This window comes from Falco naumanni, chromosome 7 (genome assembly GCF_017639655.2).
Source record: "Falco naumanni isolate bFalNau1 chromosome 7, bFalNau1.pat, whole genome shotgun sequence".
Lineage (NCBI taxonomy): Eukaryota > Metazoa > Chordata > Aves > Falconiformes > Falconidae > Falco > Falco naumanni.
Window position 1 is genome coordinate 3,250,318 of NC_054060.1, and position 23,327 is coordinate 3,273,644.

The 23,327-nt window shown below is 57.9% G+C and overlaps 3 protein-coding genes and 1 long non-coding RNA gene across 7 annotated transcripts; 1 reads left to right on the forward strand and 3 right to left on the reverse strand.

Annotated features, from left to right (window-relative positions):
- Positions 1-35: 35 nt before the first annotated feature.
- Positions 36-8,598, reverse strand: VPS33B (VPS33B late endosome and lysosome associated). Of its 2 annotated transcripts, none has more exons than XM_040599588.1 (23): positions 8,427-8,598; positions 8,120-8,200; positions 7,957-8,018; positions 7,672-7,721; positions 6,810-6,877; positions 6,542-6,587; positions 6,099-6,193; positions 5,578-5,682; positions 5,352-5,448; positions 5,062-5,139; positions 4,691-4,764; positions 4,085-4,171; positions 3,386-3,476; positions 3,059-3,133; positions 2,629-2,693; positions 2,474-2,528; positions 2,340-2,386; positions 1,911-2,043; positions 1,533-1,606; positions 873-974; positions 583-697; positions 401-517; positions 36-183 (listed from the first exon to the last, which is right to left on the reverse strand). In XM_040599588.1, the coding sequence occupies exons 1-23, from the start codon at positions 8,520-8,522 to the stop codon at positions 104-106; spliced, it is 1,893 nt and encodes a 630-aa protein (XP_040455522.1). In that variant the 5' UTR covers positions 8,523-8,598; the 3' UTR covers positions 36-103. The 2 variants fall into 2 exon arrangements, with proteins under 2 accessions (XP_040455522.1, XP_040455523.1); XM_040599589.1 differs by having other exon boundaries at positions 622-697; positions 8,427-8,597.
- Positions 8,599-8,634: 36 nt separating this feature from the next.
- Positions 8,635-10,934, reverse strand: HDDC3 (HD domain containing 3). The gene is made up of 6 exons (XM_040599596.1): positions 10,816-10,934; positions 10,636-10,747; positions 10,140-10,561; positions 9,579-9,634; positions 9,265-9,505; positions 8,635-8,825 (listed from the first exon to the last, which is right to left on the reverse strand). Exons 2-6 carry the CDS (start codon positions 10,647-10,649, stop codon positions 8,695-8,697), a joined length of 864 nt encoding a protein of 287 aa, XP_040455530.1. The 5' UTR covers positions 10,650-10,747; positions 10,816-10,934; the 3' UTR covers positions 8,635-8,694.
- On the forward strand, positions 10,573-12,314 carry LOC121090850. 2 transcript variants are annotated; one of them, XR_005828750.1, is made up of 4 exons: positions 10,573-10,659; positions 11,480-11,567; positions 11,706-11,806; positions 12,222-12,314. It is a non-coding gene; the product is annotated as an uncharacterized LOC121090850 (long non-coding RNA). The 2 variants fall into 2 exon arrangements; XR_005828749.1 differs by lacking the exon at positions 12,222-12,314 and having other exon boundaries at positions 11,706-12,079.
- On the reverse strand, positions 11,114-23,321 carry TTLL6 (tubulin tyrosine ligase like 6). Of its 2 annotated transcripts, XM_040599587.1 has the most exons (13): positions 23,138-23,321; positions 21,927-22,045; positions 21,256-21,386; positions 19,086-19,242; positions 18,644-18,796; positions 17,410-17,495; positions 17,042-17,267; positions 16,325-16,509; positions 15,204-15,392; positions 14,555-14,738; positions 14,056-14,253; positions 12,086-12,455; positions 11,114-11,539 (listed from the first exon to the last, which is right to left on the reverse strand). In XM_040599587.1, the coding sequence occupies exons 2-13, from the start codon at positions 21,945-21,947 to the stop codon at positions 11,148-11,150; spliced, it is 2,292 nt and encodes a 763-aa protein (XP_040455521.1). In that variant the 5' UTR covers positions 21,948-22,045; positions 23,138-23,321; the 3' UTR covers positions 11,114-11,147. The 2 variants fall into 2 exon arrangements, with proteins under 2 accessions (XP_040455521.1, XP_040455520.1); XM_040599586.1 differs by having other exon boundaries at positions 21,927-23,321.
- Between the last annotated feature and the right edge of the window lie 6 nt (positions 23,322-23,327).

Below are 23,327 nucleotides of genomic sequence, written 5' to 3' on the forward strand. Positions count from 1 at the left end.
CGCCCCCGGCCGCAGCGCCAGCCGAGCCGGATCCGTGCCTGCAGAGATGTTTATTGGCGCTGGGGGGCGGAGGGCAGCCAAGCCCCACCCCCCCCGCCGAGCATCACGCCTTGGCCTCGATCATGGCCTCCATCATCCGGGCGCTGCTGGTGATGGCCGTGGTCAGGAAGATGAACTTGCACCCTGGGGGAGAGGCCCCGGCAATGCCCTGCCAGCCCGCAGGGCTGGGGCATGGCTATACCCCCCTGCCCCAGTGGGGGGGGGACCCACAGACCTCGCCGCCCCCCGCCACAGGGGCTTCAGCCAGTGCCAACACTGAGCACGGCCGCTGCGCCGAGACCCCCAGGAGCCCCTGCCCACCCCCTGCCCCTCAGCAGGCAGCAGCCCCCCCAACTCCTACCTCTCTCCTTCCCCAGGAACCGGAGCGCAGCGATCTCAGAGAAGGTGCAGCCCCCCAGGAAGACAGCGAGGACAATGCGCTGGGACTCCCAGGCCGGATTGTCCTCCACGCTGCTGTCTGGATGGGGCAGAGTGCTGTCGGACCCACCGCCCCCTGCCCACCTGCCCCCAGCCTGGCATTACCTGAGACCGAGAACTCGTTGCCATTGAGCCCAGCATTACCTGAGACCGAGAACTCGTTGCCATTGAGCAGCCGCACGACCTCCTCCAGGCCCAGCCAGCCCCGGCGCTCCAGCACCTGAGGGATGGCAACGGGGGGCTCAGCAGGGCCGCACCAGCACAGTGGGAGGCACTGACCAGCAACGACCACCACCAGCCCCAGCCCCGGGCAGCAGGCCCCCAGAGAACACCCCAGGAGGAGGCCGGGGCTCAGGGGGACAAGCATGGTGCTCTCCAGGGGCAGGGGGGCTCACCTGCTCGATGATCTTGCAGCTCAGGGGGATGTAGGCCCCGCTGAAAACATAAGCCATGTCCCGAGGCATCTTCAGGTCATATTCTCCGTCCACCCGGGGAATCTGCAGAGACACGTGGTGCTCTGGGTGCAGGGCCAGCCTTGCTCAGGGTTTCCCTGACCCTGTCTTGGGGGGACAAACGCTCTGAGCAAGCCTCTGCCCCCACCTCCTGCCCCGCCACCCCCCCAGGACCAGCAAACACAAAACCCAGGCAGATTGTGCATTGGAGGGACAGGAATGGAAACGTCACCTCTCCATCACCCCAGGACCCCCCCACTGCCCCAGGACAGAGGCCACAGAGCTGCCTGCCCTGTGCCAGGCAGCTGCATGCCGTTGGAGCAGGGCCGGAGTGCTCAGCAGGTGAGGCAAGCCACAGCATGGCTGAAGCACCCAGCTCTTCATCACACTGGTGAAGCCCAGAGCCAAGGCATGCCAGCAAGCCCACAGTGACCCCCTGCCCAGGGGAGAAGCCCCTCCACTGCCCAGAGTGGTGGCAGCAGCTCTGGCCCCGTGCAGTGCGTGTCTCTGGGGGTGCTGAGCCTGCAGACCCAGGCGAGGGCACAGACTGAGCAGAGCTCCTCTGGCACCAGCGCGGAGGCCAGCAGCCCCACAAGGACATACCAACCCCAGCTTCTTGCTTATGGCTCGAAAATTGCTCCTCCTGGCCAAAGAATTAAACGCATCTGTGATCTTTCCTGGAAAACAAGGAGAAACAGCTCAGAGCCTCTGGCTTAATCACAGCGTGGCTGAGCAGAGGGACGTGCAGAGCTGCTGGCTCTAGAAGAGAACCAGCAGTGGTGCCCACCAGCCCTGCCACCCCCGCAGGCAGAGCCCACTGCCCCATCTGCAGCACCATCTCTGGGGATGTGCTCTGTGCCAGCAGTGCCCATGTTTGCCCCCTGCTTCCAGCCAGCGCCAAAACAGCAGCTCCCGACAGGGCAGGTACCCGCAGGGCTCCCCACAGCCCAGGCTCCCAGGGGACTTGGAGCTGGCTCTCACCGGCAGCGCGGTCCGTCACCAGCTTGCTGACTCTGCTTTCCACAGCAGTCAGGGTCTCTCCAGCTGACTGCTCGGTCAGCAGCCCGATGCGCTTGAGGTTGTGAAAGGTCAGCAAGTGCTCAGGCCCATAGCTCTGGGGAAGAGGGCAGCCGGATCAGTGCGGAGCCCCCGCTGCGCGTGGGGAGGCAGCAGGGTGCCACCTCTGCGGGGAGGTGCAGGCTGCTTAGAGCAGCCCAGCAGGCAAAGGGCAGGGGCAGGCAGAGCTCGGGGCTCATGCGGAGCCTGTGCGGGCCAGGGCTGTGCTGCAGAGACAGCCTGAGCATCCCTAGGGAACGCCGCTGCCTGGCACCTCATGGCGAGCAGCAGCAGGGAGGGGAAGCCCAGTCTGATGCAATGCTTTCTCTGCTGTGAGTCCCCAGCTACACACACCTGCAGGTACTGGGTTTTCAGCGAGCGGTAGTCTTTGGGGACAAGACCTGTGAGGACCATCAAGGTGAGCTCTGCACCAAGGCTGGGGGGCCCCAGTGCCACCCCTCCCTGCCCAGCGCAGCCAGACACCTCACCGTTCTCTGTGATGGACAGGAGGCACATCAGGCGCAGGCTCTCGATGGGGGACACCTGTGTGGGAGCAGAGGCTGAGCTGCCTGCGGGCCCCGTGTCCCTGCAGCGGCATGGGGCAGCCGGAGAAGCCTGTTCCTCCAGCTCAGCACGGTCTCACCTGCCGGTCAATGTGCTCCTCTATGAAGCTGGTGCTCTCACGGATGTCGAAGCCCTCGAGCAGAGCTGTGGCAGGGCAGGAGGCAGCGTCACTTCACCCACTCCCACTCCACACACCCACCAGCTAAGCAAGCTGGAGTCTGGGCTCAGCCTCCCTCCCCAAGCCCCAGGGAATGAACGGCGCAGGCTTGCGGTGTTGGGCCTCCTACCCCACCATGCATCAGTCCTCTGAGGACGCGGCTTGACCCTATTTAGGATCTCAAGACCCACCCCAGTACAAACGGTCTGGAAAGACTGTGTGCACACAGGGGGCACCCAGCTGTGAGGCTGCCCAGGCCTGGGGCAGTGGGGCTGTGAGTTGGAGTGGAGGGTGGCAGAGTGAGGATTGGGATGGGGGTAGCAACAGATGTGGGACAGGGAACAGCACTCACAATGTTCAGCCTTGATCATCTCCTGGAAGTCCTGCTTGGTTTTCTTTTTCATGATGGACTCGCAAGCACCAATATCTGCATAACCAAGAAAGATAGATGCTTTGGAGGAGTGACGAGCTCTGCATGCAGCTTATCACCTCAGCCCCAGCCCCACTGTGGACACCTGCACATACTAACAGTCTCTGCTACCCTGCCCACTCCTCAGATAACCCACCCCTGCGGGGACTACAGTACCCTTCCACCCCCGCTGCTTTCCCCGGGAGCCCAGGCACCCGCTGCAGCAGCCGAGGGCCTCTCCCTGCCCGCTTCCCCAGCCCCAGCTCCTACGCAGGCTCAGCAAGCGATGCTCTTGCTTTAATCCCTTCAGTTCCTGGGAGACAAAGTTCTTCATCTGCTTGATGTCCATGCCGCGGCGCCGCTGTGGAAGAAAGTGTTGGGAGCGGGGTCTGCCAGAGTCAAGAAATGACTCAATATGAGTTACGCATCTTGCTCTAACTTGCATGTTGGCTTCTAACATTTCTTATATAGCCTCAATACACAAGCATGCTCCCAAAGCAAACATATAACTGGTTATTAGCCCCTAAGCACGCGCTGCTCACACACCACTATTTACCATGATTGGTACAAGCATTCTATCCATGCAGCTGTTTGCGTTAGCTATGTTTTAGCCTTGCGGTTTGTTACTCCCTCTATCTACATTCCGTTCTCTATCTCCCTTGGCCTTGCACACGTCTTCCCTAACAGCTGCAGCTTGTTACAGCCACGGCCTGTTAGTACAATAAAGTTACTTGGTCTCAGGATTCAAGAATAGATCAAGGCCACTTTCTTCTAAACTTCAGCACAACAACTTCAGCACAATTCTAACTCCAGGCCTATTCTAATTCCAGGCCTGGATTGTGCAGACCCTTAGGGATTTTGTGGCCACACTTCTGCAGCCATTCTTCTACAAGAAAGAGCATGCAGGGAGGTGATCTGGCTGCAGAGGGATGGCGCCATGGGTGTCCCACACTCCGGGGTGATACTCACGTCATACTGTGCCTGCAGGTTGCGCGACTTCTGGCTAAGGAAGCCGAACACGCTGGAGAAGTGCTCATTCCGAATCTGGCTGAAGACCTGCAGAAAGCACCGCAGCAGTTGGTGCCGTGCATGTGCCCTGTGCTCCTGTGTCAGCACAGGGCCTGGCCAGCCACAGCCCCCAGCACTGCAACACCGGGGGTGACTCTTGCTAGCAGCCCGAACAGCAGCAAGACAAGGCGGTATCCTTGCTGTGGGGGTCAGTGCCCCAAAATACCAATTGTTCGCCATGACACACCCCTGCATGCAGGGACTCTGCCGACTACGGAAGCCAAGCTGTGCTTGTAGACTGCGTGGGACAGATGGGAGAGGTTCACTTTTGGTGAACCTCTAGTCAGAGGCTAGGCAGGATACAGTGGGGCATCACTGATAGTGATTGGCACATGTTTACACACTTGAATATTTTGCTTTCTATATTTTCCTGAAGACATGAATACAAACATTAATACACTGGTCTCTGTGCCCTGCCCCATCCGAACCTCTGCTCCCTGCAGCACCCAGCCACTCCCTGCGCAGGCTTAGGGGAGGAAATGCCCTGCTCAGCATGTGAAAACTCACTTTGTCCTGGGCATTGAGCAGAACCTTAATGCTCTTGTCAGAAGAGGTGACGTCTGGCCCAAAATCCACACTCCCTGCAGGGAAGGATGAGGAGCTGCTTTGCCCCAGTAGTAGTAACATACACACACATGTTGGCCCTGCTGCAAAAGGCAGCAGAGACAGGGGACACCCACCCAACCGCTTGGTCAGACAGAGAGCTGTCCCCATAGATGGCCTCCAGCAGCACCCAACGTCAGGGCCATCCCTGCAGGGAGCAGTGGGGGCTGCAGCACGCAGACCCTGGCCCGATGATGCCAGGCACAAACCCCACAGACTCTCGCTACGCAGGCGTGGAGCCCTGTGCCGCCCTGTTGCCTTCTCCAGTGACCTACCACACTTGATGCGGAAGGTGTCGTCCACCAGCCCCTCGTACACCACCTGGGAGCACAGCGCTGTCACGTAGTCCGTGTCTGCAATGAGAGCCAGCACCCCGGCTGCCCCCCCGCTCCTCGCCTGCCCGCCACAGCCCTGCCCAGCCCCCACCTCTGCAGGCAGCAGCCCCGCGCCTCCCGCTGCTCCCTGCAGCCAGCGCAGGCTCTCCCTGCCCCTCCAGGCAAGCTGCCAGCTAAAACTGCTTCTCCTCGGCCAGCCCTTGCCCACTGCCCGTCTCACTCCAACCTACCTCTGTCCATGAGGAAGATGTTGCCAATCTCAGGCCTCCTGCCCTGGCCATCGCCCTCACTCTCCTCCTCCAGGTCCCGCCACAGCTCGTAGCTCATCTGTGAAGAGGCAGAGTGTGCCAGCACCGGGGGGAGCAGCCCTAGGCCCCCACCGAGAGCCACAGCCCACCCCAGCACCAGCCCCTCATGCACCATCGCTGTGTGCCAGCCCAGCAGTGTGGGCCATACCTTGGCACACCGGCCAATTCCATAGGCCTTGCCGAAAGGCCCATACAGGGAGTTCAGTAACTGCAGGGCTCGAGCGATGGAGTTGATCCAGCGGTGATCTCCCTCCTGCAAGGATCAGAAGACTTGGGGAGTGAGTCTGGGCAGGCTGGCTGGGAAATGGCTGCCACGTCAGGGGAGCTGGCTAGAGACGGACTGGGGACGGAGTGTGCCCTGGGCTTGGCGCTTCCAGGAAGAACATGCACAGGAATGTTCTGGGATGCCCCAGAGCTACTCGGGAAGGAGCAGAGGAGGGGCCAGCACAGGGGGAGCTGTATGTGGAGGACAGGAGGGATCACAGCCTGACAGAGCAGAGCAGCCACCTCCAGCAAAAGCCACTGAGGACAGCAGACAAGGCCCTGCTGCAAGCGCTAGGCACACTGAACAGGACATCATGCATCAGCTCCGTGAACAAAGCTCTTCTGTCCTGAGCCCAACAGATGGTCAAGGGAAAGGCAGCATCCCTGCAGCAGCATCCCACTGACCAAGAAGTAGTCGCGAAAGAACTCAGGCAGCTCCATGCTGATGATGTCTTCGTCCAGGGGGAGCAGGTAGAAGGACCATTCATCACAGGTGACATCTGAGTTTGGGACAGGGAAAGGCTACAGTTACCCAGCCCTCGGCAGAAGCGGCCCCACAAATGGGTGTGGGGAGCAGAAAGACAGAGCCTTTCCACATTCACAGGGATTCACAACAGGACCCTCTCTTCTCCCAGAAGACAGAGGAGAGGCACTGATGCTGTGGTGGGCACACACCTGCCTGCAGGCAGGCAGCCAGGCTCAAGGGAACCTGCGCTTCCTGCCCATGCTCCCATCCCTGCTAGCACTGAGATCCCAGTACTGGGATTCAACTGGGATTCTGCAGCATCAGAGCTACCGCAAGCCAGCCCTTGGGGAGGGGAAGGGGCAGGCACCACAGCTCCACTCACCACCAAAGACTCCCTCTTCCTCCAGCACCATCTCACAAGCATAAAACTGGAAGAGAAGGAGAGACCCTCAGGGCCCAGCCAGGCTCCAAGTGTGCAAAAAAGATCTGGTGATAGAAGGGACCAGCTCGTTCCCAGGCATCACAATATTTAGTTTTAAGCATTTCTGGATTAGAGAAGTTTTTGGTGTCTGTAAAAGGAGTGGAAGGCACAAAGGCCGGGCATACACAGCACAGTGGGGTAACTGGCAGCAGAGCATGGTCAGACTGACCTTTTGGGGGCTGAAGATAATCTTGTACTTCCTGCTCCTCCCCGACATCTTGTCGGCATTGACAATATCTACAGACAAAAAACACACGGACTCTGCAAAGGCTGCCCACTGCCCTGAACAGGCACAACTCCTCTTGTCTGATGAAGCCCAGGGTCCTGCATCTCACAGAACCTGAAGTACCTCAGGCAGAAAGCAAAACCCCAGGCGTGGGGCCCATCTGCCAAGGCTACAGACTCACCAAAAGCCCTTCTTGTTATAGTTGAAATTGAAATAGCTAGAGTCCGAAATAAATTCACTAAGTATTTATTAAGGCAGGAAAGCAAAAACAGCGCTGGGTGGCCGGGGAGTCGCAGCTCCATCCAGGCTCGCAAATTCCAACAAGTAACACAGCCCTTTTATTCTCACCTTCAAGGCCGGTTTAAGCAAACAGTTATGCTCTCAGTCCCGTAGCAAGAAGCTGTACATTACAAACTAAACTATTTTTACACTAAAGTCTAGACGAAGACAAAGTTGTCATAGTAACATGAGATTATGGTTTAACATTGGCCTTGAGGAGGTACATCTCCAACCTCATGGTTAACAGTTAACTCTTTTCTCACTAGACAAAACATTCTCAAATCTGTTACAGCAAGATCATTCCTTTTGTTAAAAACCCCTTTGATCAGCAAATTGCCCTTAGTTACTTATGACACTTCTCAAGCCCACTTGACGCTGGCAGCCCAGAGCCACCCACACAGAGCGGGATGCTCCGCACACCTGTGTGTACCACGAGGCAGCTGCAGCCTGAGTCCCAGCGCGGGGCTGAGATGTCACCCAGTGACAGTGGGCAACAGAAAACTGCCCCTCGGCCGCTGACACTCACCAGCAATGTACCTCATCGTCTTGATCCGCGGCCGGACAAGGAAACAGAACCTGCCATCACAGAGGGGAGTGAGAAGCCCCACGTACCCAGCTCCACGTTCCCCAGCCCCTTTCCCTCAGCAGCTCTTTCCTGGGACTGGTCTGGTCCAGTGGAGCAAAACCCTGAGCTGGAAGAGGCGCCTGCCTCCCCCCACCCCCCCGTCTGTCCCCTGCCTCTTCCCGCCCGCTCCCCAGATCCCTCCAGCCTGGCCCAGCCATGGGGGTGCCGCGGCGGTGGGGGACTCACTGGTCGCTGGTGCTGAGGGCCGGCCGGCTGTCCACCTTGTACAGCTTGTCCACCTCGTGCTGCTGCAGGGAGAGGCTGGGGTGTGAGTGGGCAGAGCCGGCAGCATGGGCAGCGTGGGCAGTGTGGGCAGCACACCCAGCTGCCCGCCCCGGCCCCGTGGTACCTTTAGGATGGAGACGTTGGCGATGCGGTCCAGAGGGCTCATCAGGTCGGCCTCGATGAACAGGTCCTTCTTCCCGGGGAGCTGAGGGCAGGCCAGGCGTGGAGCCGATGCCACACCGGCTGCCCCTCGGCGCCGGCCCCGGGGCCCAGCCCCCTTCCCGTGCCGGTACCAGGCCCCTCCCGGGTCGACCCCGCTCCCGCCGCCTCCCCACCGCCGCTCCCGGTGTGCGGGACCCCTCCGGGGCCCGGCCCCGCCTCCCCGCCGGGCCCACCCCGACCCCCGGTAACCTCCCGGGGCGGCCCCGGACCTGCTCCAGCAGGTAGATGAGCTGGTCCCGCGCCAGCCGCTTCAGGATAGCGAAGTCGGGCGGCTCGGGCACGTCGCGACGGCCGGCGAAGGCCATGGCAGGGCGGCGGGGAGCGGCGCGACCCCCGGAACCCCCGAACGCGGCCGCGGCGCCGGCGGAACCCCGCGGCGGAAGTGCCGGCGCCGTAACAACACAGGAAGGCGGGACAACCAGCTCTGCGCACGTTTATTGGCTGCCGCGGCCCGCCCGCCCTTCCCGGCCCCGGCGGTCACAGGGCCAGGCCGCGCTCCTCGAAGAGCCGCTGCAGCGCCATCTCCAGCGGCGGGCTCGTCCCGCGGAGACCGGCCACCACCCGCGCCGCCCAGCGGAAGTACTCCTGCACCCGCTCCGACGACCACCCTGCGGGGACAGACGTGCGTGCGGGGGAGCAGCCCGAGGAGGCTCCGCCGCCGCCCCCCGGGGCCGCCCGGGGCCTGTGTGCCAGCAGGGCCCCGGCTGGGCCGCCGCCGCGCCCGGGGCAGGAGGCGGGCCGTGTCCGGGCGCTGCCTACGGCACCGAGCGTGCCCCCACCGGACTCAGCTGAGTGGGCCAGGGCACCCGCCGGGGGTCCCGCTCCTCTGGCACGGCCGGCCCTTCCCAGCACAGCGACACCTCTGTCCCCCGCCACCGGGACAGGCTCGGGAGCGGGGGCTCGGCCATCCCTCAGCGCCGCGCAGCGGCAGGGACCGGCAGAGGGGCACCCCCAGCTCACGGCCCGAGCAGCCCCCCCTGTGGTGGGGGCAGCCCCTGGGGTGCCCCGGGCCGGTGCTGGCGGCCAGGCCCCGGTGCGGGCTCGTACCTTCCGGGGTGCAGCGGTTTAGGTCTCGCAGGTTGTAGAGCTTGTCGGCGAGCTTGACCAGCTTGGCCTGGGGGCTGCTGCCTGGCGCGTGCTCGACCTGCAGGCGCTTTCGCTCCATCTTGGGCAGGGTCTTGTCATCGGTCACCTCCTCCACGACACGCCGGACCTCCTCCCCGAACTGCTCCTCGATCTCGGAGAAGGTGGTGTCTGTGTCCTCCACCGTGTCGTGCAGGAGGGCGGCCTGGGGTGAGGAGGGGACAGTTGGGGGTCGAGGGCCAGGCCCCCACCGTGGTGGGGAGTGGGCAGGGGGTTACCTGCAGCACGACAAGGTCTGTCACACCAGCCTCGTGGGCCAAGATCCTGGCTACGCCTGTGATGCAGAGCAGAGAGCTGGGGAGGGGGTGCAGGGGGGCAGCAGGCAGGTCCGGGCCAGGGCAGTGGCTTGCAGGGGTGACAGATGGGCAGCGAGGGGTCCCCTGTGATCCCCCTGGTTGGGCAGTGCCCGGGGCTGGGGGGGTGGGGGGGTGCAGACCCCGCTGGCACATCCTGTGGGGTGACAGCCTTGGGCAGGCAGGTCCGGGGGGCTGGCAGCCGCCGGGGGGGGGCTGTGGGGACAGCAGCCTCCATAGGCACTGTCCGCTGGGGGGTGACGGCGTGGGGGGAGCCCCCATAGCCGAATACGGAGGGGGGGGCGCTGCAGGAGCTCTGCCGGCAGTCGGATGTGCGATGGTGGAGGGGGCCCGGCTCACTCCAGGGGCCGGGGCAGGGGGTCCCGGGGCCGAGCAGCTCTCTGGGGCAGTGGAAAGGGAATCCCGGGGACTCCCTCCCGGGGTCGGGAGGGGGTCCAGGGGCTCCCCCCCGGCAGGGCTCCGCACCGATGGGGTGGTTGATGTAGGGGGTGCCCTCGGGGTCCTTCCGCCGCTGCGCCTTGTGCTTTCTGGCAGCGAAGTCCGCCGCCGCCAGCAGCCGTGCCGCCTCCGAGCCCATGGCCGGCGCGGCGGAAACGGCGCGGGAGGCGGGTCCCCTCCCGCCGTTTATTGCGCGCCGGGCCCCGGCCCGCCCCGGCCTCGCGGCAGCCGGTACAGCAGCGTCCCGTCGGGGGGCGCGCACTTCCGCGCCGGCGGCCGATGGCGGGCCCGGGGCGGCGCTCAGCGCCTTGGCGTCCTGCCGCAGGCGGCGGTGCGGCGGGGGGCAGCCCCGGCCCCGCAGCACCCGCCGCACCACGTCGGGGCTGACGCCGAAGCCCTGGGCCAGGCGCTCCAGCGGCCACTCCTCGGGCAGCTCCTGCCGCAGGAACCTGCGGGCACGGGCCCGGTCACCGGGGCCCCCATCACCGGGGCCCCGGTCACCGGAGACGGTCCCGCCGCTCACCGCATCTGCTCCATCGCCTGCCAGGTCAGGGTGCGCTCGGGGGGGCCGCGCTCCCCCGCCCAGCTCCCGCCGCAGCCGCTGCAGCCGTGCCGCCACCCGCCGCCGCCGCGCCCTGCGGGGACAGACGTGAGCCCCCGCGGCTCGGGTCCCGTTCCCGTTCCCGGCCCGGCTGCCCCGCACCTCTCGGCCTCCTCCAGCACCGGGTCCGGTGGCTCCGTGTCCCCTGTCCACGCCGCCGCCGTCCGCCGCGGGGTCCCGGCGAGGAGCGCGGCCGCTCGCAGGCCGCGCCGCAGCAGCGCCGCCATGGCCGGGACCGGGGCTGGGAACCGGGAACCGGGCGGGGCCGGCGGTGGGGCGGGCCCGGCCCCGCGCCCCGAGGGTCCCGGGCAGCCGGGGGGGCCGGGAGTGCCTTTGGCGGGGGGGACGCTCGGCTGCTGCCGGGCAGGGGGGCAGACAGAGGTAAAGCGGCCCGGGACAGGCAGTGGGACCCGTGCTGGCGCCCGGGCCCTGGTTTATGGTCGCAGCAACCGGCCCCGGGTCTGGCTGGGGGCAACCAGCCCCGTCCAGCAGCCCTGGTTCTTGGGCAAGCGCCCACGGGGAGGAGGGCCCTGCGTGGGCATCCCCTCCGCCGCGCTACCTGCGCTTGTCAGGCTGCGAGCGTGCGAGGCGCTGGCGTGGCACGAGGCGCTGGCGTGGCACGAGGCGCTGGCGTGGCACGAGGCGCTGGCGTGGCGCGAGGCGCTGGCGTGGCGCGAGGCACATGTGTGCTTCACGCAAGCGGCGGAGATGGGCAGCTCCTGAGCCGCAATGTGGCTGAAGGTGCCATCGCTTGTGGCCTCCGCAGTGCTGACCGGGGACCCCGGGGGACAGTTGCCTGAGTGGAAGGACAGCTCACCAGCTTCACCTGGAAGAGGACAGGCAGACATGGAGAGGTGGTGGGAGTGTGGGTGCAGCCCTGTAGGCAGGGTCCGACAGGCGGGGCTGTGGGCAACAGGGATCAGCATGGTGAGGCTGGGAAGGGGCGGGGGGCCATGCTGTGTCACTGAGAGTCTCCTCCTTACTTCCCACAGCTAATGTGCCCCTTCAGATGTCCCATCTGCTGCACTTCTGACCCTGCTCTCAAGTACTTCTGGGCTTCTCGCATTCCCCTCTCCCAACACATCAATCCTTGGTACTGGGAAACAACCCACTTTCTTCCTTGCCCCTGCAAATGGGATACTACCAGCCTCAGTCAGAAACTTCCAGTGTCCACCAGTTCCCAGAGAAGAGTACAGCATCCCCACCTCAAGGTCTGAGCACCCCAGGGATTCTACGCTCCATCCAGCCCACCCACTCCTCCTATCCTGGCAAGCCCAGGAACATCCCACAGCTCCCATGGCTGCCCACAGCCCTGGGCCACTGGTTTGATCCCCGCACAATGCAGACAGACTCATGGGAATGTGATACTTACAGTCTTCTGCCTCGTTTCCAGCACCAGGGAGCCACTGGCCTCTCGCCTGCAGCCCCTTGGGTTCGGTGCGGGGCTGGGTAACTGCTGCTGTCCATGCTGCCTGGCCCCACAGCCAGCCCCTGTCCTGTGCCCGCAGGCCGTGCAGTGCATTATGCTGCTCATGGTAAAGGATGCTCTGGCCTTGAATGAAGAAGGTGCCCGCGGTGGCAGGATCTGAGCCCAGGGCAGCTGGTGGCTGGGCTTTGGCTCTACATTTGTGTACAAGCTGCTGTCCCAAAGGCCGGACTGCACCTCCCAGGGGCGAGAGCGGGATGAGCATCACTAAGTGGTGAGTGTCCTGGCCTCCGAGGTCATCCAAGAGAAACTGTGGCTGGAAGGAAAGAAAGCAGCCACAGCTTAGCTCCAGAGGCCTTGGGAAGAGATGGGAAGGAAAAGTCTTCTCTAGTCATCTACAGGCACTTGCTAAAGCATTGCCCTGTGCTTTCTCCCCAGGCACACCACGGTCACCCTGCCAGATTCAAATCATCTAAGGGGTCACAGCAGCCGCCTGCCTGATCTGCCTGCAGCCTCATGTCCTCTGCTCATAGCACTGGGCTGAGCTGGAGCAGGGTTTGTGGAAGGATGTGCCAGAGCGGGCTGGGAAGACTCAGTGATGAAGGATCTGACCCACCCCTAGATAATCCTTCACTGCTGAAAGAATTATCCAGACTTTAGGCATAGTTTGGGTTTGGGGTTCTGTTCTGCTTTGTCTGGTATAGGAAAAGGCAGCTACCATCAGTTCTGACAAATCAAATCCCATCTTAGACTTCTTTTGTTAAATTAAAGGGACCGCTTCCAATTTCTTGTAAAGTACTAGAAGACTCCTAGGTCCTGAATAATTCCTGCAACTCCGGTGCCCTGAGTTTGTCATCATCCTTTTGAGGTGTGTCACCCTTCCAGCTAGGAGCAGGAGGCTTTTCTGGAAGCAGATAGTGCCACTGGAAGAGGCAGTGGACCTTGCAGGGGTTTTCACTAACTACAGGTCCAGAACTAACCCTTCCCCAATACAGCAGGTAACAGCCACCATCAGCATTCCCAAACAATCCTTGTAGCCTAGTGGAGACCACAGACTGTGGCCTTCCTCCTCGTCTGGCTTTAGACCAGTAGCCTGGTTTGGGAATCGGTGTGGTAGAAAAGACTCTTGAGACACCCACGCAGATGTCTAGGTCCAAAGCCTGGTTCCCGCGGCACAATCCTCTGGAAGCCCAGCTTTCCTCAGCTGCACGCTGTGGCAGTGTGGGACGCGGCAGCTCTTGCAGAGCAAGGGTGACTGAAGGGGGAGCCCCAGACCGAGGGCTGAGTCCTACGGGGCTTGGGCACATGCCCTAACTTCGCATTCAAACACGTGCAGTGGACATCATCACCTTCCCTGTGTGGGGAACGGTGTAGTGTAGAAAGCAAGATGTTTAGGGAGAGGCATTGTCTGCAGAATTCACCTGCAGACTTATTTATGGGTTTTTTAGGCATCCCTACGCTTCCCTTCAGTCCCTCTTTGCTGTGTGTGCTCCTTTACCATGCCCCTAGCATGTCGGTGCTCCTAGCCTACCCAGGAATTAATTTGATTCAGCTAGGAGAATAACACTGCTGCCCTGAAGCAGCAGCTCACGCTAAGCTGTGTGCTGGGGACAGCGGGGTCCAAAAGGCAACATCCCTGTGGTCTGTTCTTTGGAATAGCAAAGAGAGGGATCTTCAAGGGAAAGGTGCTCAGGGGCTCTATGCAGCCAGTTGTCACACTCCCAGTGTGCCCATTTGGAAAGGGACAAAGCTGGTAACTGTATGAAAACCCACAGACCCAGACACTATGTTGGCTCTCATTTGACTGAGCCGCACCAGAGATGCTCAACGCCCATGATTTGTTCCTTGCAATCCCCCCGCGAATGGCTGGCTCGTGTGTTGGCCTTGCAGGATGGATCTGGGCAACCTTCAGTTACCTGGCTCTTGGAGATAATGGTGCAGGACCTCTGGGTGTCAGCTGGTGTGTTGGTTGTGGGGAGCAGCTGGGAGAGCTTATTTATAATGCCCAGGCGTCGGATAAGGTTCTCACGCCGCTGAAGAGCATTGACTCTTTTCTTCTCCTCATATTCCACAATATTCTGGGGTTGCATAGAATCGTACTGCACACGCTGTATCTTAGGAAAGAAGGACCCAAGTTACAGCGAAGTTGAAGCTATCGTAACGTGCAAGGGCAAGCCCTAAGGTGAATTACAGACTTTGGGGTGGAGTGGGATAAAGATCCTGATGGAAGCACAACAGGGAAGGGAGAACATGGGTGCTTGCAAGTACCTGCCAGCACAAGCTGTCAACTCTCCGGACTACAGGGAGCCAAACCTCATAGTTCTGTTCCTTCGGAGATACCCACAGCCCAGCACTGTTCCCAGAGCCACGTTTTTGCCTTTGAGAGCCCCACAATGACTGACGAGAGTGAGGTACCTTTCTGTCCCATGCTTTCGTGCTTCTGTAGGTGAGGTGGGTTGTAGGAGCTCTGGTTTTAGTATGGACCTGGGATTTGTCCCCAGCTGACTCTCCGTGCAGGTCTTCCTTCCTCTTTGTTTTCTTCTTCCCGGTAAGAGCTTCCAACTTTTCTTTTTTCAGGTGGATTTCCTTCAGTTGCTGCCTGCCATAGAACAGTAGTCTTAGTCACTGGTTCAATAGAAGCCATAATGGCAAAAAGTTATTACAAGGCCTTCAATCCAAGGACATTTTACTGCAGTCAGGAGTTCTGTAACAAACAGACACGATAGAAGCATGCCAAGAAATGGGCCAGGAGTGCTTTTAAGAGAGACTCTCACTGCTGTAAGAAATGCCCTTGAATTAGGCTGTGCCTGCCAGAAGGGCGGAGGATCCTTGTGACATGGTGCCTCAAGAGTCCAAAAGTCAATGGAATATTACTTTTGCCTCTCAAGGGTACATGCAAAAGGAAGTTGCTTTGCTTTGGTGACACAGCACATGTGGGCTCTTTCCAGCTCTCACCAGCTTGCTTACACCTGTTAAGCAGCAGAATTGCTCCCAAGAAGGGATCAGAAGCAAGCAGTTGCTATGCCACCTTTGTGAGGAGTGGGTTTTCTGCGGAGCAGCGTACCTGGCACACTCCTCTCGTGCTTTGGATGATGCTGTTTCCTGGAAGAGGGATCTGCTCTGCTTGAAAAATGGCTCATACTTCTCTGTTCCACATGCTGGATAAATGCGCCGGTAACCACCCAAGTGCGAGTTCTCATACTTCTCTGCCTGAGCCAGCCAGGCAGCCTGGTCGCTCTCTAACTCCTCACGTCTGCAAATTGGGAGAAAGCACAGGCAGGGAGCTGCGACATGAGGTTCCAGGTGCCGTACTGGCTGAGGGACAAGGGCCTCGCTAGCGCTTTCTGCCATCTTTCCCCATTTCGGAGCCTGTTTCACACAGGAGCACAGCAAGGAACCAACACAACCTGTGCTTCATCTTCTACCTGGAGAATGCTGGTGAAGCATTTCCAGATCTCTCCCCTGCTGCCTTGCTCCTCAGCCTTTTCACCCAACTAACTCAGTTACAAGAGAAGTTTGGTTAAAATGTGCTTATTCAAGGCATATTTGCTGCACTGCATGCTGCTGGGAGCTTTTCTTGCTAGTGGGGAGCTCGGAGCAGCCCAGGCTGCAGGGACAGGTAGAGTCCAGAGCCAACACGCGCATGGTCTCCAGCCCAGAGTTATCTCAGGTCTCCTAATTAAAAAGTGAGCTGGAGGGAGTTCCTGCCTCACCCTGCATGGCAGGAAAAGCCTGGGCAGCAGGCTTATCTAACATGGCCTCAAGAAAGGACATGCAGACAGAGAAGTGGGGGGAAGCCCCTCAGCCCTGGGAAAGGATCCCTGCTCTGGAGAAGGGCCCTGTGCCCCTGGGTGCTCTTGGTCCCTGAAGCAGTCACCGTGAGCCCAGGGATGCTGGCACTGCCTGTCAGCCACTGAAGGACATGACAAGCAAGCACAGCTCGATGGGGATGACTCTCTATGGGGCCCAGAGCCCCAGGCCTCTTGGATCTCCTAGCGCCCAGAGACAAGCCCAGACTCTTCCTTGCAGGATGCAGATGGCCTCAGAGATGTCTTCTCAGAGGTTCTATAGCACCACAGCCTCTGGGGGGTTAATTTGGAGACAGACAGCCTTGATTTTTTCCTGCAATGCCATGCCCCATCTTTTCCCACTGAGGACCTGCAGCACTATGAGGAAGAGCAATACCTGGATGCGCGGGGAGTCTGACGGGCCTGGAGGAGCCGTTCCTTTGCCCGCTGTCTGTCTTCCTCCAGCACCTTCCATTTGTTACAGGCATGCACATTTATCAGGCTGATGGTATCACAGAGAAGAGCATCCTTCACCTCACGGTCTAGGCGAGAGTCTGTGTTGAAGCTGGGAGAGTGGTTCACCTGCCAAAACAAGCAGCTAATTTAACCTGGCAACTCCCAGCTCCCAGCAAGTGCTGCCGGCAGCCAGCTTGCTGGCCCCAGCCTGCCCCACTGCACACTTTCGTGTCTGTTCTTCCCTGTCACAGCAACAAAAAGCAGGAGGCTGCATGCAGCAGCTGGTCCTGTCCTGCAGTGTAATGCCCATCTGCACCACAGGTCACTCAGGTCCCACACCGCAGGACTACAGGAGCAGGGCAGTGATCATAAATTCAGGATGCTGTTACAGATCAAGGAGTCCTAAAGTTCGGGAAACTCCCTGCTGTTAGAGAGCGTGTACAGGGAGCAGGCTGTTAGATCCTGCCTAGCTTACAGCAGGTTGCTTGGCTACTTGTCTTCACAGCCCGTATAATTTTGTGAACGAGATGACCGTTTTTAATCAAACGAGTTCTGTTTATCCCACCACCCCTTGTTCCAGAACCTCCCACAGAGAAGCCAGCTCTCTGCTATCTGCTGCTTCAAGTTGTTTCAACACAGTAGGAGACTCCTTCCTCACCTCTAGCAGCCATGGCTTCAGCTTTCTGTCTAGCAAAATATCAAAACCCAGTATCTCAAAGCAGGCGCAGCCAGTAGTATGGTTTGGAAAGAAGCTTTGGTAATTGTGCTTCACAACAGCGTGAGCTGAAATAAGAGTCTTTATAATAATATCTTCAATATCTTCCCAGAGTTTTGTTGTGTTATAGCCGTTTTCTGTCATCCAGGCATTCAGGGTGGACAGTTTCCTGTGTGGAGGACAGGAGACAGTAAGAGCTGACCTGTGATACCATGTTTGTCCCAAACAAAGATGAAAGTAAACCAGTGTCCCAAATGCAGCTTTCCTGCAGGATGCGCACAGGGCATTGCAGTATCTGGACAAGACAGTACCTCTTACTGCCCATCATGTCATCCTGGACGAAGTTTTCATTATGTCTGTTGATGGCATAGTTGGTCAAATGCATGCAGATATCATCCTGAGAGAGGAACCGCAAGAGACTTTAATTTACTCTTAACCACAGAGTGTAAACAGAAACAGCCCCATTAGCACTAACGTAGCCACCAGCTCTGCCCACTTCTGTCTCCCCTCTGTGGCAGTGACTTTCGGCAAGGAGTTAACTATGCTGGTGATCTGCTCTCTAGCCAGAAGCTAGAGCTAACCGAGCTCTATCCTCTCAGTACCTCTGTCCTTATCTCTGGTGGAAGGCTCAGGAGTCAACGCCACAAATGCCATTCCAGCCAAGGCCTCACAGATAAACAAGGGACTCCCGAGGACAGAAGCTGCAGCAAATTTCTGCAGATTCTTCCTCTTCCTTTGTTCACTGAAAGCAGAAGACCTCTCCAAGACATGCACATATTGTGGCAAGGCGGAGTATATACATGCACAGCTCTGGAAGAAGTGGGCAGACAGCCAGAAGCCCAGTATCTCAGGGCAGCCTGTGACCATAGCACAGTAATCCAACACTACGGTCCATCTTCTGTTGGGATTTTATAGGTTAACAGACCCCTGCTTGCAGGTGGGCATGGCCATAGTCTGCACCTTGCTTTCCCAGTTCCCCTCCCTGTCTGTCCTAGGCTGTTCCAGTACCACCAGATAATACCCAGGTCCCTCTTTTCTGCCTGAAGCACAGGCAGACTTGAGAATGGTGCAAACTTGAGAATGCTTGTAAGGGTAAGAAGCAGTAGGAGGGTGGCTCGGAGGCACTGTGGGGTCTCCATCCTTGCAGGTTTTCAACACCTGACTGATTGAAACCCCAAGAATCACAGAATCACAGGAAGAACAAACCCCAAGAATCCAGATCTGAATGTATTGTTGACCCGGTTTTGAGGAGAAGGTTGGACTCAAGACCTTCCAATGTTCCTTCCAAGTGAAAAACCCCCATGATTCTGTGATAATGCCAGTAAAGAGCTCAAATGTGGGGCCTGGGAGTAGATCTACTTCAGACACTCCTGAAATACCTCCTGTGAGGAGGAGGAGGAGGTATAGAGGGATGGGAGAACAGGAAAGAAGAAAGCTGGGTCCCATGAAACCAACCAGTCCCTGCTTCTTCAAGGTCTGGAATGCCCCTAGGAGAAATCAGGCACTAACACATACAGATACTATGCGGGTTTTTTTGAAACTTGCCTTTTTTACCAGGTTTCTGCTGCTGGGATCAATGTACCTCATGGTGGCAAACCGGGCAAGACCCTCCTTGTAGACAAAAATCCTCAGCGGGTCACAAGATGTGACCAGCACATAGATACGCATGTCAAATTTAAAGCCATCAATAAGGAAAGGCTGTCAGAAAAAAAGGCAGGAGCAATCATGAGACAAAGAACTATTGCTAGGTGTGCTGCTGATTCCTTGAGGATGGCTGCTCTGTCTGCACTGCTTGTGCTGCTCCCTGGCAGCTCAGCAGCGAGGAGAAAGGCAAGCTTTCATTGTGCCTCTGCTGCACTGCAGCCACCCCGGTGCCCCTGGCAGATCGAGGAAGATGGCAGGGCAAAGGACACAAGCAGGATGCGGGATGCTGGAAAAGCGAGGAGCCTGCAGTCCTCCACCCATATTTGGAGACTGTCCCCATTACCTTAGAGATATACTGCTGACAGATCATATGCTCTCCATGCTTGATCTCCTCTAAATTATGTGTTATGAAGACACCTCTCCCTTGGCAGCCGCTCTCTGGCTTGCAGATGAATGTTCTGCTTTTCCTCGTGCATCTGTAGGCCTGGAAATCTCCGTAGCTGCACAAGGAAAGTGTGACTGTTACAAGCTGCAAAAAACCAGCCTCTGAACTCTCTCATACAGTTAAGTACTCAACCTATGGTGCTGCAGGCCAGTACAGACCAAACTTCTGCAGCAGAGGAACACCACACCTGTTCCTGTTTTACATGAGTTACAAATTGGTCCTTGTGTGACCTGACAAAGCTCTCTCGGTTCCACCTTTTACTTGTGCACATCTCCACCTCTACTGGGAAGTTAATAGTGGGTAGTCACCACTGTGGATACAGGACCCAGTAAGATTTTGGCTCTGCTGCTGCAGAGAGAGCAGGACAAAATAAACAAGCCCTATCTACAAAGGGAGGAGGAAGTCACAAGTCTTTACACCCCCTTTTATGCCAGCTCATTAGCAAGCAGGCAGAAGGCCGCAGCTGGAGCATTCTAAGAAGGGTGCAGAGGCTCATGAGCTGAGCACACCTATTGCATTACATGGCTGGTCTTCAGGAGCAGCTCCAGTGGGAGTACAGTGCTTTGAAGAATCAAGCCAATTGGTTATTTTGCTGTAGATGGAGAAGCACGATCTCTCTAGTGGGCACCACATTTAGGGAAAGAGGAAGGAAAGCAGGAAAAATCCCTGACAACAGTGCCCAGAGCAATTAGAGCCCAGAAAATGCAGCCTGGAAAGAAAGATGGAAAAATAGGTCCGTCTTCCGCAGAAACAGGCAGACTGAGAGGCCACATGGCAACAGCCTTCCTGGACATCACACACCAGTAGCAAAATGCAGCCAAACCACTGTTCTCCAAGGCCAGTGAAAACAGAAGTACTAAGTTCCAGTATTTCAGCAAAGGTGCTTTAGGTTAGATACTAAGAAAATCATTCTAACCATGGAGGTTGCAGCACAGCTGGGGGCTGGTCTCTTCTCCCAAGTAACAAGCGATAGGACGAGGGGAAACAGCCTCAAGTTGCACCGGAGAGGTCTAGATTGGGTATTAGGAAAAATACCTTCACCAAAAGGGTCATCAAGCCCTGGACCAGGCTGCCCAGGGAAGTGGTGGAGGCCCTGGGGGTATTTAACAGACGTGTAGATGTGGCACTTAGGGACGTGGTTTAGTGGTGGACTTGGTAGTGATGGGCTAACAGTTGGACTTTATGATCTTAGAGGTCTTTTCCAACCTCAACGACTCTTATGATTCTATGAGGAGAGTGCAGTTACAGAACATGTGCCGGGAGCCCTATTTCAAGGTCTGCAGAAAATGGTAAGAATAAAATCTGTTAAGATTAGGTATCTTGTCTCCTTACAACCACACAAGCTTTGAGTGCTTTGGTCTCCTTCAGCTACGTTTCTATCATTGCTTGCCTGTATATGATCAGAGAAGCCAGGCCTTCTGCCCCAAAGCCCGAGCAATTTGGTGATGGTTTACATCTAACTGTATATGTACTAGCACAGTGACCTGTGCTCTCCCACTATCCTCCACCATCAGTGTGCTCTACTGCAGCGGACAGCAGAGGTGGGGGGCTGTGAGGACAGCCACCACAGCCGTGGGTAGCAGAAGCACCTTGTGCCGCTGTCCCGCACCCTTCCCAGGCAAGCAATGGCTGCTGCACCAGGTGGTGGGGGAAGGCAGCCTGCCACGCTGCGCTGCAGCTGTCGCCCCCCTTCACCCGGTGCTGCTGCAGAAAGACCTCCCACCAATACACAGATTTACACTTCCCACTCGCTCAGTGCCTTCTGGCTTTCTGGGTGGGTCCCTCTCCCCAGGTTTAGTCCTTTGGCATGCAGTCTGCCAGCAGCAAGGTACACACCGCAGAGGATGCCATTCCATGGGCTAATTTGGTCTATTAGGAATTAAATATCTGCATAACTAGAAAAGTGCCTCAGCACTCTGTTCAGTTCCAGGGAAGGTTACCAAGGCCCAGACCGAGACATGAGGTCTCAGAGAGGCCCCCCCATCCCAGCCCTGGCTGTCAAGCATAGAGGCTCCCACTTCCACATTTCATACCCCTGTTCTCAGCTGCATTAATGCACATCACTCACTCAGCTGGCAGGCACCAAGTGCGGGGAAAGATATTGTATTCCTTGGGGAAAAGCCTGAGCATGCGGTTAAGGTTGCGAGCCAACAAGTCCTTACGGCAGATCTCTATCATGCCTGGAAAATGGTTGATTTTCTGAAAGAGGTGCAGACAAAAAAAACAGAATCAGCAAAGGAACAGCAGGGATCCCCCTCGAGGAAAGCCTGCATGTGGAGAAACCGGCACGCAGAACAGGAAGCTGGGCCTGCAGTTGCCTTGAACGCCTGCTGAGGGACAAGGTCACGCTGCAGCTGCTTTATCTGAACTTCACCAGTGTGATTTATCTGCTCATTCCATCTCAGCCCTGAAGCTCTCCCTCACTAGAATATAACAGCTTCAGGAAGGGAGCCGTTTGTCATCAAGAACCATTTATTTCATGGTACATTAAAAGGCTTGGCAGCTTTCCATTTCTCACTACTAACTGCCAAAGTGTTGCTGATGGCACTGTACCAGAGACACAACAGAAGTAAAGGCTTGTGAACCTGCGCCCTCTGGAACCGATGCAGAAGTGGGGGCATGGGTACTAGTTTGGATGCTTCTGTTTCATTCTGTAATATGTTGTTACATTAACAAACCCCATCTCTCCCTCCTTCCTGAGCTCTTCCTGCTGGGCAGCATTTACATGGGGGCATTTACCTGAAAACGCTTCATATCCATGATGCGCTCCAGAGAGACCGAGTAGTCCGTCCAATACACTGTCCACTCCTCATCTTCTCCCACTTCTTTCAGCCCACAGCACTGTGCTGCCCGGCGTACTGTACCAAAGCAAGCAGATGACAAGGGGCCAGGTAGAGGATATAAGTACCAGGGACTGTTGAATCCCCAAAGTAACCAGGGACAGAGCATGGAATAAACCTCTCCAGCCTGCAGTTCCACTCTCAAGAGATGCAGGGTAATTGGTGGGACCCTTCAGAAAGCTAGAAACAGCAGCTTTACCTGGTTAAGTTCACCCCAGCCTCTTGCTGCAGGTGTACTGGGAGCTGTCAGCCCTGTCATTCCACGTGCCTTGGCGTCCCAGGGCCCCTCCTCAACTACAGCAGGCTTGAATCTGCCGTGGGTCTGACACCACAGGGGCGGATACAAGCCTTCTGAAGGTATGAGTTTCATCTTTGGAATCAAAAGCTATTTGGCAGCAGAACACATGAGCTCTGGAGCAGAAGCTCGCTGCCAGGATGGTTTGTGTTAGTGCCAGTTCTGAATTTGGCCCCTTCACAGGTCTGGGGAGGTAATGAAGGTCAATGCACGGTAGGAACCATTGTGAAATGGTTCTGGCTTCTGTGGTGCTCACACTGCTACACCAGCCCTTGCCATGGGTCCCTATCTGCCTCCCATCACTAAACTGCCCAAGCACGGCCCTAGGCGAGGCACCCAGCACCTGTTCCTCTATAAACCCTGTGTTCCTTGTGCAGCTGACCAGCTGTGGCTCTCGACAACACAAATGTGGTTACACGGCTAGAACAGTCATTAGCAAACTGGCTAATAACATCGACCAAATGCCAGGAGTCTGTTAAGATCCAGCTTGTGGCAGTACAGCACAAGACAGGAGAGGGGACCAGCTCCCTGGAGCACATCACTGGAGATGGAAGGGGGTGGGGGGTGTTGAGGGCTTGCACTGCTGTTACATGTTTTCTGTCTCTTTAAACCAGAGCGCACCACAGCATAAAGTGTGAAAAACTCCATACTCTTCTTCGCAGGAGTCCCAGTCACTTGCAACCAATACATACATAAATCAAAAGCGACTGTGCAGTGGAAATTTGGTACCAGCACTCCTCCCTGGCTGAACGGGCACCCAAGAGCTTGCTGGTGGTGGGCTGACCCAAAGGGACACGGCAGCGTCTCAGACTCACCGCTCTCATACTTGCAGCTGGTCAGATTGATGGAGGGAACACTGGAATTGAAAAGAGATGACAGAACAGCCGCTCAGTGAGGAACCGGGGCCCGTCCTGGGCACGAGTGGGAGGGATGGAAGGGCGGCAAGAACTGCGTTCCTTCACACACATAAGCAGCCTGTGCTCCACAGAGCTACTGGGCAAATCC

Bases quoted from the DNA above. Each gene is read 5' to 3' on its own strand.
- TTLL6 (XM_040599586.1), bottom strand. From the start codon at position 22,136: ATGCTCTGTCCCTGGTTACTTTGGGGATTCAACAGTCCCTGGTACTTA. The intron at 19,243-21,255 runs GTGAGTGATGTG...TTCCTTGTGCAG, and splicing joins ACTTGGTGCCTGCCAGCTGA to CTACGGAGATTTCCAGGCCT. The intron at 18,797-19,085 runs GTAATGGGGACA...TTTTTCTGACAG, and splicing joins GTCAGCAGTATATCTCTAAG to CCTTTCCTTATTGATGGCTT.
- VPS33B (XM_040599588.1), bottom strand. From the start codon at position 8,522: ATGGCCTTCGCCGGCCGTCGCGACGTGCCCGAGCCGCCCGACTTCGCT. The intron at 8,019-8,119 runs GTACCACGGGGC...CTCTCCCTGCAG, and splicing joins CCAACGTCTCCATCCTAAAG to CAGCACGAGGTGGACAAGCT. The intron at 5,140-5,351 runs GTAGGTTGGAGT...CTCTCATTGCAG, and splicing joins CATCTTCCTCATGGACAGAG to ACACGGACTACGTGACAGCG.
- HDDC3 (XM_040599596.1), bottom strand. The intron at 9,506-9,578 runs GTAACCCCCTGC...TCCTCACCCCAG, and splicing joins CAGACCTTGTCGTGCTGCAG to GCCGCCCTCCTGCACGACAC. The intron at 8,826-9,264 runs GTACGAGCCCGC...CTGTCCCCGCAG, and splicing joins AAACCGCTGCACCCCGGAAG to GGTGGTCGTCGGAGCGGGTG.